Source organism: Neofelis nebulosa, chromosome 17 (genome assembly GCF_028018385.1).
Source record: "Neofelis nebulosa isolate mNeoNeb1 chromosome 17, mNeoNeb1.pri, whole genome shotgun sequence".
Lineage (NCBI taxonomy): Eukaryota > Metazoa > Chordata > Mammalia > Carnivora > Felidae > Neofelis > Neofelis nebulosa.
The window spans coordinates 20,825,355-20,838,971 of record NC_080798.1 but is presented as its reverse complement, the minus strand read 5'-3'; the positions used below and the strand labels follow the sequence as shown (position 1 = coordinate 20,838,971).

General features: G+C 38.2%; 1 protein-coding gene across 5 annotated transcripts in view; it reads left to right on the top strand.

The window, feature by feature from the left end:
* The window catches only part of DPY19L3 (dpy-19 like C-mannosyltransferase 3), a 79,968-nt gene that overhangs the window by 38,930 nt on the left and 27,421 nt on the right, over positions 1–13,617 (top strand). For 4 of the 5 annotated variants that reach the window (XM_058707307.1, XM_058707309.1, XM_058707310.1 and 1 more), the window contains 3 exons: positions 490–624; positions 11,953–12,084; positions 13,481–13,582. In XM_058707307.1, coding sequence (XP_058563290.1) covers positions 490–624; positions 11,953–12,084; positions 13,481–13,582 — 369 coding nt within the window. The remainder of the gene's footprint in view (positions 1–489; positions 625–11,952; positions 12,085–13,480; positions 13,583–13,617) is intronic. The other variant, XM_058707308.1, reaches the window with a different exon arrangement.

Sequence of the window (13,617 nt, the reverse complement as noted above, 5' to 3'; positions counted from 1 at the left end):
ACACATTCCTTACGTGGATGTTTCTATGCACAGTGTACACATTCCTTACGTGGATGTTTCCGTGCACAGTGTACACGTTCCTTGCGTGGATGTTTCCGTGCACAGTGTACACGTTCCTTATATGAATGTTTCTATGCACAGTGTACATATTCCTTATGTGGATGTTTCCGTGCACAGTATACACGTTCCTTATGTAACTATTTCCGTGCACAGTGGACACGTTCCTTACGTGGATGTTTCTATGCATAGTATATACGTTCCTTGCGTGGATGTTTCCGTGCACAGTGTACACGTTCCTTATGTGAATGTTTCCGTGCACAGTGTCACTTTAGGACAGAGCTCAAATAACAAGTGCAAGGGTTTTCAGAGCAACAGTTTATGGTTTTTCTATTTGGTTTACATAGACATTGGCTGCTTTTGAGAAAACTTATCTGCAAGGCTTTTTCTTCCTAGAGACATGTAAATTATACTCAGGTTTTCCTTTTACAGAGGCTGACACTTCTTGCCATTTTCGTATCAACTTTTCTCTTTAGTCTGACATGGCAATTTAATCAGTTTATGATGCTGATGCAAGCATTAGTGCTGTTCACACTGGACTCCCTGGACATGCTGCCGGCAGCGAAGGTGAGCCGCGCTTTCTCCTCTCGGTGGGGACAGTCGTCATTTAGCGCCGTAGGTCATAGCGCGAGCTCCAGAGGTGCACATGCTTAGCAGTGAACTTGAGGCTGCTTCTTCGCTACAGTATAAATCTGCTGTGCCAACTGAAGTTGAGTAATCTGTGCAGCCTTGTTTGACCAGCTTAACTTTTATTCTGTCTCGATCAATTGTCCTTTGCAGAGATGACTTAAATTTTAAAATAGAAGCTAGCTCTTGTAAAATGTCTTATGATATACTGCCTTTTCCCCCCAAGGAAATCAGTGGGTAGGCAACACCTTTCTGTGGTACTTCGTAAAATTCTCATAGTCACGTTTAACAAGCGTGGGAATCCCTGCTGCCTGGCCAGAGGTCACATAGGAAACAGCAATTTTAAGGAAGCCGTTGTTTGTCTCACCATGCGTGACGGCGGGTATGTGCCGCTATTATTTCATTGCAAGGTGTTTTTCACGTGCAGAAATGTGCTTTAATGTATTGTGTATGTTTTAAAATTTGTTCATCATTAGTAAAGTAACAGTAACTAAGTATTCTCCCAGTGTAATAAAATATTCTCTCCAAGTCTAAGGCAGCAGTAGAGTTGAATACAGAAGAGTCGTGTTCATTTATTCCATGTCCAGAGAGATGCAGCGGTCTTTAGAGACTGACTGAATCTGAATTAGGAAACATTAAAGCCAGCCAGCAAGTGGACATTGTCCTTGGCAGCTAGGACAGGATAGGCACGACTAGGCGTCACCACCCACGTAAGACATTGTCCCATCCGCAAGGGTGTTGCTACAGCCTGGGAGATACAGAGACAGCTAGACCAACTAGATGTCTGTATGTCTGCAATGTTAATTTGTAGTAATAGGGAGTGCTGAAGTCTAGAAGAAGGTTCTTTTCAGGCCAGAAAGTTTCCACAGAAATGGGAGGCTAGGGCCAGGCCACAAATGAGAAGAGTAGAATTTGGATGGAGTGTGAGGGGGCAGGTTATGAAGGTAAAATACAGGAGGGAAAGCAAGTCGGTGGAGCGAAGGTAAAGCAGTGTTTGTGTGTGGAAAGTACGTGTACGTGATACTAAATCATGGTTACAGAGCTCCACGTGCCTCAAAAAGCCTCGTGTACAAGTGAAGTGAGTCTGTTTATATTTGCTTTTCCTGTTTTGTAACCTGTGTACTTTGGTCATGGTGACCTGTAGGCTCCGGGGAAGGGGTGCCTGGTGCCTCTGTTCCTCCAGGGCCGCATTCCTAGGCCAGCTGGTCTGCCTTTCTCTCTTTGTATGTAATACCACGTTTCCTCCCTTTCCAGCAAGTACTTTTCAAAAGAACTCTGTACATTTTCATATAAAAAATAAATACGTTGAGCTATTTTGAAAACAAATACATAAAATTTTCTGTAGTGTAATTTCACAGAAAAGCCTAAAAATGTGCTTTCCCTTTCACTGACACTTTCACTTCTAGAGATTTATCCTTAGGAAATAATCAACCATGTCCATTTAAGTTGTGCCGTAATAAGAAAACCCTAGCTGGAAACAGTCTAAGTCAATGGCAATAGAATATTGTTAAATAAATATGGTATATTAGTGCAACAGAGTATTACATAACCTTTATTTTCCCTGTCTTGTTTTTAAAAGTAAAATACATATAGGGAAAGTGAGAAAAGTTCCTGGAAAGATATACATCCAAGTATTAGCAATCAGCTGTGTGATTGATGTTCTTAAATTCCTTTTGTCCTTTAAATCTTTTTAATTTTTCTGTAAAGAACACGTGTTTCTTTTTCTGTTTTCTTTTAAACTAGAAAACAGAATAAAAGATACAGTTTTGACACAGTTTTGACGTGTGCATGTGTGCACACACACACAAAACCAAAGAATAACAGTTAATTTATGTCTTATTTGGTTCTAAACTTTTGTCATTGAAACTGTGTCAATGTTAGTGGTGGTCATTGTAAGTATGAAAATTTAAGGAGGGGCAGCTTAGTAAGGAAAGAATCCTGAGTTGCAAAACCAAGCTGCTTTTATCAAGTATGAAAATAACTAGCTCTTTAAATTTCGGCAAGTGGTTTAACTTCTTGCAGCCTCAGTGTCTTTATAAATTGGAATCACTGATCTCTAATCATGCCAAATGGGAGAGTCAGAATAGTTGGGAGAGAAAAAGGTAATGCAGATTCAGAGCCTGATGTGGTGACAAGAAAGAGTAGCCTCTTCAGTGTGTGTCATCTTTTCATGGTCGATGGAAAGAAAGAAACTCTCTAACCATCAAAAGCTCAAGTTTCACTTAGGTATGTGTATAGGCTTTGAAACTATAGAGCAGAACAGTAGATGGTATTATAAAGCATATACTTTTATTATATTAAAGCCCAAGAATACGGAGGCTGATAAAGTTTTATTAACCCATTGTGAAAACAACAAGACGCATTAATGATCACTACCTAAGAAGAAATTTTAAAGGACTCCATGTGGTTCCAGACAAGATGGAGTAAATGCACTCCCCTCTATTCCTCCCACTAAGTACAACTGGACAGTATGTATAAAAGAAACATGAGAAGATTTTAAGGGGTGAAGAAAAGAAAGCAGGCTGCTTAGAGCCCCGGCGACTGGAAGAAGAACGTGGCAATGGGGTCCTTGGATTTTCCTTTTGCCTCATGTATCCCAGAGTAGGTGCTGGAAAAGTCAGCAACCAGGAAACCCCAATGGACTCAATCAGAAGTCCCAAGATAAGCCAAAGGACCAGAAAAGGGGAGGCGGGATATCTCTAGCAAGATAGAAAACCTTTAGACATTGATTGTGTACTTAGCCAAACACCACGGAAAAAGCTTCACTCCCACCTCCATCGGCAGAAGTTCAGTGGGGAAACTGGACTTCCGCCCTCGCCCAGCTGTAACAAGATAGTCCTCACTTCCTGCTGGGGCTATGTCAGAAGAAATCTATTGGGCAGGCAGCGCTTTCACTGTCTCCCAGAAGCGTCAGTGAGGGCCACATCCAGTGGTTAGTGAGATATCCCTTCCCCTCATCCAGTAGTAGTGACATATCCCTTCCTCTCCCTGACAGGATGGTGTCGGAAAAGACCAACAGGGAAGCCAGAGTTTTAACCACCATAAGCCTTGGGGCACCTGGGTGGCTCGGTCAGTTGGACGTCTATGACTCTTGATTTCTGTTCAGGTCATGATCTCACCGTTTGTGAGTTTAAGCTCCACATCAAGCTCTGTGCTGACAGTGCAGAGACTGCTTGGGATTCTCTCTCTCTCCTTCTATCTCTGTTCCTCCCCAACTTGTGCTCCCTCTCTCTCTCTCTCTCAAATATATAAACGTGAAAAAAACATTTTTTTTAAAAGTAACAAACCTCCTTCGCTCCCTTCACCCTCCCCCGACCCCCAACAGTGTCAGCGAAGGGCCATGTGAGGAGCAGTGTGGAGGCGTCCCTTCCCTTCCCAGCCAGGATGGTATCAGCAGAAGCCTTGTAGGGAGCCTAAAGTTTCATCATCTCCCAGCCATGAGACACCCCTCTCCCCTGTCTCCCAAAAGTCAACAGAGGCCAAATGGAAAACCTAGATCTAACCCCATCTGGAAATAATGAGACTGCATCCTTCTTCCCCCACTGGCATGGCACAGAGGACACCTCCTGATACAGAAACTTAAGTAAGATCCAGAGTCCAGTAACATAATACAGTGCAATTGAAGATCGCTTCTTATACTAAGAACTGGGAAAATCTCTCTTGAGTGAAAAGAAACAATCACCAGATCTCAACACCAACACACAGAAGTTGAATTATCTCACAAGGAATTTAAAGCAGCCATTATAAAAAATTTTCATTGAGCACATACAAACACTTGAAACAAATTAAAAATATAAACTCGCAACATACAGAAGATACAAATAAGGAGCATATAAGAAATTTTTTTGCTGAAAAACTCCAGTAATGAAAATTTAAAAACTCGGTAGATGGGCCCAACAGCAAAATGGAGTGGTCAGAAGAAAGAACCAATGAGGGGCACTTGGGTGGCTCAGTTGGTTAAGCGCCCGACTTCGGCTCAGTTCATGATCTCATAGCTCGTGGATTCGAGCCCCACATCAGGTTCTGTGTTGACAGCTCAGAGCCTAAAGCCTACTTCAGATTCTGTGTGTGTCTCTCTCTCTGCCCCTCCCCTGCTCATGCTCTGTCTATCTCTGTCTCTTAAAAATAAATAAACATTAAAAAAAAATTTTTTTAAGAAGAAAGAACCAGTGAACTTGAAGATAGAACAGGTTAGAAATTACCTAATTTGAACAAGAGAAAATAGAGTGGGAAAACAAAAAAAAAAAGAGCAGCCTCAGGTTCCTGTGGGACTATAACAAAAACTCTAATATTCTTCTAATCAAAATCCCCAAAGGAGAGATTGAGTGTAAGACTGAAAAAAAGTATTTGAAAAAGTACTTTTTGAAGGTGTTTGAGAATTTCCCAAATTTCACAAAAGATGGAAACTTACAGAATCAAGAAGCTGAGCTAATGTCAAATAGGATAAACCCAAACAAATACATGCCAAGACACATAACAATCAAACTTCTGAAGACTAAAGATAAAGAGGGGTGCCTGAGTGGCAGAGTCAGTTAAGCATCCAACTCTTGGTCTCAGCTCAGGTCTTGATCTCAGAGTCATTAGTTCGAGCCCGGCATTGGGTTCCACACTGGGCATGAAGCTTACTTTAAAAAAATAAAAATAAATAAATAAGATAAAATAACATTAAATAATAAATAAATAAATAAATAAATAAGAAATCTTAAAAGCAGAGAAAAACAATACTTATCCAAAGGGGAAAACTAAGTCGAGTGACAGCAGGTTTCTCATCAGAAACAATGGTGCTGAAAGAAAAGAATGGTTAACCCAGAATCCTATGCCCAGCAAAAATATCCTTCACAGAAGGAGGAGAAATGAAAACATTCTCAGATGAAGGAAAAGAGTTTGTTGCTCATGGAACTACCCTAAAAAATGGCTAAAAGAAGTTCTTGAAACAGGAAACGATAAAGAAGAAATGTTGGGACATCAGGAACAAAGAAAAGGCAAAAGAGTAAAACTATTAATAAATGAAACAGACTTGCCATCTCCTCTTGAGTTTTCTAATGTATGTTTGATGGCTGAAGCAAAAATTACAATGTTGAATGTGGTTCTCATTGTATGCAGAGGAAATATCTAAGATAATTGTGTTATAAATGGGAAGAAAAAAGGGATTTAAGTAAAGTTTCTAAACTTGATTCAAACTGGTAAAATAGCCACACCAGTAGACTGTGGTAAGTTATGAATGTATAATGTAATAACCCAGAACGACCATTAAAAAATCTGTACAAAAAGATAAATTCAAAAATACTATAAATAAATAAAAAATGGAATTCTAAGAATGTTCAAGTAACCAACAGGAAGGTAAGAAAAAGAAAACAGATGAAAAACAGTGAGCAAACAGAAAACAAAATGACAGGTACGACCTAACAAATCAATAATTACATTAAAGATAAATGATCTAACTACAACTACTTAAAGACAGAGATCGGTAGAGTGGGTTAAAGAAGCACAAGAACTTATTTCAAACACAGCATTAAGAAGATTGAAAGTAAAAGAAATTCGGAAAGATAACACTATGCAAACATTAATCAAAGTAGTAGTAGCTATGTTAATATGAGATAAAGTAGGTGTCAGAGCAGAGAAAATTACCAGGACAAAAGGGTTATTGTAACAAAAGGGTTAATCTACCAAGAAGACATAGCAATCCTAAATATGTGTGCACCGAACAGTAGAGCTACAAAATATGTGAAGCAAAAACTGGCAGCCGAAAGGAGAACTAGACAAATCCACAAATAAGTTGAGGACCTCAACACCCCTCTTTCAACAACTGATAAAACAGAAAATCATTAAGGATATAGTACTTAACACCATCAAGGAACAGGATGTAATCAACATTTATAGAACACCACACCCAATAACAGCAGAAGAGCCAATGGATTGAATCAATAGAGTCAAACTAGAAATCAGTACAGAAAGGTTAAAAAAAAATTCTAATACTTGGAAACTAAACAACACACTTCTAAATAACCTATGGGTCAAAGAACGTCAATATCTGTGGTCTCAAAGCCTTGAGATGACACTGAACTCAGTGACAAAAGGCAACCTTGTCGTATCAAACCTTGTAGGATACAGCTAAAGCAGCAATAAAGAGAAATGTATCACATTAGAAAAGAGAAAACATCTGAAATCAGTAATCTAAGCTCCCACCTTAAGAAATTAGAAAAAGAAGAGCAAAATAAACCCGAGACAAGCAAAAGGAAGAAAATAATAAAAGCAGAAATCAGTGAAACTGAAACATAAAAGCAATAGAGAAAATCAGTGAAATAAAAAGCTAGTTCTTGGGGTGCCTGGCTGGCTCAGTTGGTGTAGTATGCAACTCTGAATCTTGGGGTTGTGGGTTCAGGCCCCACGCTAGGTGTAGAGATTATTTTTAAAAAATAAAATCTTAAAAGCTAGTTCTTTCAAAAGCAAAATTACAAACCTCTAGCCAGACCTCATAATGGCCTGGAGCATTAGAAACTCAATCTCAACTCATTTTGATACCAAAGTTTGAGTCTCTGTTCTAGCCTCTATTATAGCATAGTTAGTTAAGAGCACAGATTCTGGAACCGGACTACCTAGAATTGAGCGAGTTGATATATTTGAGTCATTTAGAACAAAACTGCCTGGTATTTTATGAATGTTACACAAATGTTAACCATGGCTAATTCAAAATGATTATGGAGAGGGGCACCTGGGTGGCTCAGTCAGTTAAGTGTCTGACTTCAACTCAGGTCACGATCTCGCAGTTCGTGAGTTCTAGTCCTGCGTCAGGCTCTGTGCTTACAGCTCAGAGCCTGGAGCCTGCTTCGAATTCTGTGTGTGTGTCTCTCTCTGCCTCTCCCCCACTCATGCTCTGTCTGTCTCAAAAGTAAACATTAAAAAAAATTTTTTTTAAATGATTATAGAGAGCAGGAGCAAGACCCACTGAAGAAAATTCCAGTTACTCTACATAGAAAGAATATATTACTGCTACCTCGTTTCTAAACTCTACTGGACTAATAAAATCTGAGAACAAACATCAGATCTACCACTGATAATTTAGGATTTTCTAATATGCAATACTACTCAACATTACATTCCGGCGGTTCACTAGCAATGTTTCTTACGAACCTTGAATATCATTACATTTATAAAACCATACAACCTTGTTGTAACACAAACTGTTCTTTTTTCTAGAAGTATGCCTATTTGACCCAAAAACTGGCAACACCAGAAAACACCATAACTCAAAAAGGCAAACAAAAAATTGGTTTTTTTTAAATGTATTCGTGAGTGATTTGTTATCCTTAAAGAGGATAATGAGAAAAATATTTGCACTCCAGTAGGAAAGAGAGCAAAAAATACAAATACTTCCTAGAAGGAAAAGCAGCAAAAAGAATAAAATACTTTGATATAACTTGAACAAAAGAATTGCAAACTTTCTTCTACACTGCAAACTACAAAACATTGAAAGTTTTAAAGACCAACATAAGTTAGAAGGATACCCATGTTTATGGATTGGAAGGCTTACTATTTTTAAAATGACAGTACTCCTAAATTGATGTACACATTCAACACAATTTGTCTCAGAATCCCAGGTGATTTTTTTTTTTTTGGCAGAAATTGACAAGCCAATCTTAAAATTCATGGGAAAACCCAAGGGACCCAGAATAGTTGAAGCAGCCATGAAAAAGAGGAATAGAGTTGGGAGACTCACACTTTCCAATTTCAGAACTTATTTTCAAGCTACAGCAATTGAGACAGTGTGATACTGGTAGGAGGACAGACATAAATCAGTGGAATAAAATTGAAAGACCAGAAATAAGTCCACCAAAAATAAACAGTCAATTGATTTTCAACAAGGGAGCCAAGATAATTATGGAGAAAGAATAATCTTTTCAGCAAATGGTGCTGGAATAACTGGATATCCACATGTGAAAGAATTAAGTCAGACCCCTCCCCCCAACCCCCGCCCCCCATACAATAATTAACTCAAAGTACAGCAAAGACCTACTTTAAGAGCTAAAGCTATAAAACATAGAGAAGACAGGAAAAATTCTTCATGACTTTGGAGTAGGCCAAGCCTTCTTACAAGGATCAGCACCAAAAGCATGAGTGACTAAAGAAAAACATGGGTGAATTGGACTTCATCAAACTTAAAAACTTTTGTGTTTCAAAACAACTCATCAAAGTGAAAAGACAGCTCACAAAATGGGAGAGAATATTTGCAAATCCTCTATCTGATAATGCACTTCCAGGATATATAAAGAACTCTTTCAGCTCTTTCAGTAATAAATACGGGCAAAAGATTGGATAGACAATCTGAGAAGATGTGTAAATGCCCAGTAAGCACATGAAAAGATGCTCAGCATCATTACTCACTAGGGAAATAAGTCAAAACCAAAATAAGATACACTTTCACCCCCACTCAGATGGCTAAAATCTAAAAACAACAACAAAGACAGATGATAAGCGTTGGCAAGGATGTGAAGATGTTAGAACTCTCATTGCTGGAGGGATATATAGAAGGGTGCAGCCTCTTTGGAAAACAGTTTAGCACTGGCTCACGTGTTAAACATAGAGTTGCCATGCGATCAGCAATTCCATTGCTAGGTAACATACCCAAGAGCAATGAAAACCTATATCCGCATAAAAATTTGTACATGAATGTTCATAGCAGCGTGATTCAGAATGGCCAGAAAGTGGAAACTACCAAAATGCCCATCACTTGATGAATGGGGTAAACAAAATGTGGTACAACAGAATATTATTCAACCGTCAAAATTTAGAATGAAGCACTGATACATGCTACAACATGAAGGAACCTTGAAAAAACAAAAAAAAAAAAAAAGGAGTTACAGCTAATGGCTATGGAATTTGGGGGGACTGGGGAGATGGTGAGGATATCTTAAAATTAGATTTTGGTGATGTTTGCACAACTGTTAATACTAAAAGTCAGGAATTGTGCACTTTAAAAAGGTGAATTTTATGGCATGTGAATTATATCTCAATAAAGCTATTAAAAAAGAGTATTCCTTCGCTATCTAGTAATTGTACTTTTAGGAATCTGTCCTAAGGAAATGGATTCATTCATTTGTCCCTCCAATATTTATTGAGTGTCACTGTCCTAGTGGGTGTTGTTTTAGATGCTAGCTATACAACAATGAACAAATTAAGGAGCTACGGAAGCCTCCCCACCCCCACACCTTATCCATGTTTTCAGCTATGTGAGGTCAGCCACGGTGAGAAGCAGATAATCCACCTCCGACCTATAGCCAGAATGACAGTAGTAGCCTGATTCAATGTCACATGCCTGCATCACTCACCTTACTTCATTCATCTCATCACGTAGGCATTTTATCATATCACAAGAAAAAGGGTGAGTGCAGTATAAGAAGATATTTTGAGAGAGACTACATTCCCATAAATCTTGTACGGTATATTGTTACAATGGTTCTATTTATTTTATTATTAGTTACTGTTGTTAATCTCTTACTGTGCCTAATTCATAAGTTAAACTTTATCATCATGTACAGGAGAAAACATACTATGTATCCATCCATTCGGCGCATTCATGGTTTCAGGCGCGACTAGGCAGGAGCCCACTGGGATCTTGGAACAGATCCCTCGCAGATAAGGGTGGAGGAGTGTAATCAGATACAATCATTTGAGGACTTTTTCAAAAGGATGTTCGTAATAACATTAACTTCAACAATAATAAAAAGCTGGGAACAAATGATCCACTGGCAGACAAATTACGGCATATGGTAGAATGTTATGTAACCATTTAAAATTAAGTTTTCACAGAACAGTCATTGATGTGAGAAAATGATACAATATAATAATGTGAAATAAGGAAAATGCCACATGAAATATCCTACCACCACTATGAAATCAATATTATTTCTGTAGGTAATGATGTTGGATTTTGATTTTAGAGCCCACTTTTCTATCCATTATTGTTTCTTTTTTTATGTTTTCCTAAATCTCCTAAAATGAAATATTGTGCCTTTATAATCCTAAAATCCACATTTCTGTGAACAACCAAGCAAAAGCACTGAACCGTTGCAGGTGTTGCCTTCTAAATGCTTGTTATAGGTTTGTTTCCTTTGAAGTTAAGAAAACAAAGCTATGAGGGAAATCTGGTTTGCTGCTGAATGAAAGTGGGATTTTTCATATGCCGATATGAATATGGAATTGTCCAATCTCAAAGAGGAGAGAAAGTATCAACTCGTTATTAGAGGCTGTCAGTTTTTCTTTGTGGCACATTTTCTGTGTTCAAGTTGGTGGAGTTTTGCTTCTTTCAGTATCCACCTGTCAACAATTCTTATACACTGAGAGCTGTCGTCAGCGAGTGCTCATCATGTGCTAGGCATTTTAAAACAGTACCACATCCGGTCCTTCCGCCAGGCCTCACAGCAACTCTGAGGAAGGTGTAAACAACCCTCTTTTGCACATGAACCAGTTCTAGCACATGAAGGTCACACAGCTGGTTTATGTCAGAATCCGCAAGCTAGCACAGGTGCTATTGACCCCAGTTGTGGGTTTTGTTGTTTTTTTTTTTAATGTTTATTTATTTTTGAGAGGGAGACAGAGCATGAGCGAGAGGGAGAGACCCAGAATCCAAAGCAGGCTCCAGGCTCTGAGCTGTCAGGACAGAGCCCAACGTGGGGCTCGAACCTGCCGACTGCGAAATCACAACCTGAGTGCAAGTCAGACGCTTAACTCACTGAGCCACCCAGGCGCCCCGACCCCAGTCGTGTTCTTGACTGCTGCGCTGTGCCACCTGCTAGAGACCCCCCGAAGTGGAAAGTCGAAGGCCTTGCTCCAGGAGGGCTTTTCAGCCTGATGGAATCAGGTGCACACACAGAGAAAAGGAAGCAATAGGATAGTCTGGAGTGTGGAAAATTCGGAAATAACAGAACACCAGAAGATTCTGTACATAGTAACTGTAAGAGAATTTAGAAGGAAATTGCAGACTGCATTTGCCCATTTCCAGAATATGTTTATGCCATTGTCTGCTTCCTCTACTTCATATTATGTTTGTTTCCTCTTTAACTAATGTTACAAGGTTTAAAATGCAGTATATTAAAAGGTAAATAAGCAGTATGTGTATGATTTTGGTTTTTAGATGGAATTGCTTGAAGCTAGGTGTGCTTTCTGCTTTATTTGTAACTTGAAATGTATCCAGCCGGCTAGTTGCCCACGTGCCAGCATGCGGTAGGCTTCTGATAAAGTCTTTAACCACCTAATCTTTGCTTGTTGCAGGCGACATGGCTGTATGGCATACAAATGACAGGCTTGCTCTTGGTGTGCATTCTTCAGTTTTTTAATTCTATGATTCTTGGATCATTGCTGATCAGTTTTAATCTTTCAGTATTAATTGCAAGAAAACTTCAGGTAGGACATTATTTTTGTCCTTTAAGCAAACTCTTTTTTAACTTGTGTGGTTGCTTGGGCCTTATTTTTTATACAGCACACAAAGGAAAATTTATGACCAGATTCCCACTGAAAAGCACCGGACCCATTACTTACGGGGTTTTTTGTTTTGGTTTGGTTTTTGGTTTTGTTTGTTTGTCTGTTTGTTTCTATGTGCACGGAGTAGCATCTCTGTTTTCAAGCTTTCTGATGTGCCACCCCTTGTTTTGACATTTACTTTTGTCTTAGAGAATGGGAATCTCAATTCAGGGATTAGCCAGAGATGCTTATTTGAATGCATGCCATTGATTTAAACCTGAAACAAAGAAGAAAAACTTTTTTACTTCTGGTGTGTGTGAATTCAAGAGTAAGAAGAACCTGTTGCTTGGGGACATATGTTCATCCCAGTGTCTTTCGAGGTGCTGGATACCTTATTATTGGTGACACAGTAGCACTACTCCCTACCGCATCGTTCCGTATCGTGGTATTGATTTTTAAGTGAATTTAGATTAACTCTGAGAATTTTGAGAATCCAGATACATACATTCAGAAATAAGGGGACATTCCTGGAGTGTCACATTTGAAAACATTGACCTGATATTTTGGTTTTATTAAAGAATTCAAATCTCTTAAAGTTACATGAAATTTAATTTGTTTTTCTTCACATAATGTCACAAGGCCTGTTTTCTTTTTCATAAGCATATGAGAAACATTTCTCATAAGTACTTTTATATCAAGAAGCTGTTTTACTTTCTGCTTTAGGAAGAAAATATCCTGTCATGGACAAGCTGTCACAAAGATTTTTTTTAAAAAGGCTTCAGTTGATGATCTAAAACAATAGTTCTCATTCATCCTTCTAACTTTAGTTATAAATAAACATCATGCCTATTTAATTCTTCAAAATTACTAGTTATTATTATATTTGATGATCTGTAAAGTTAATCTGACAGTTATAAGAAAACTATTATAAAGAGCACAATTTATCTTTTATTATACTGGTAGGTCTTTAATTTGCTGTGTCGTCTGTGATACATGAATTAATGGTTAAATGACCACAAGATTTGTTCAGTCAGTGTATCCTGAGTACCTTCTGGCACACTCCATACTCTAGTTGCAAAGGTCTAAAAAAAAAAAAAAAAAAAAAAAGACTAGGACAGTTTTCTGATATTATGAAGCTTTATATTAAGGGATTCATTTACATTTATATTAGACATTTACAAGCATTAAGACAGTATATAACCTCGTGAAAAGTAGGTGATATTTTCCACATATTTTCCCAGTATGTTGCATGATCTCATGTTTTAAATCCTTAAGTAATCTCATCTTAAATGTCTCTGAAGTAATTTAAGAATTAAGACTCAGCTGTTTTCATTTCTAGAAAAATCTGAAAACTGGAAGCTTCCTTAATAGGCTGGGGAAACTATTATTACATTTATTTGCAGTTTTATGCTTGACACTTTTTCTCAACAACATTATTAAGGTAGGTTAATAAAATGACATTTAATTTATGAATTA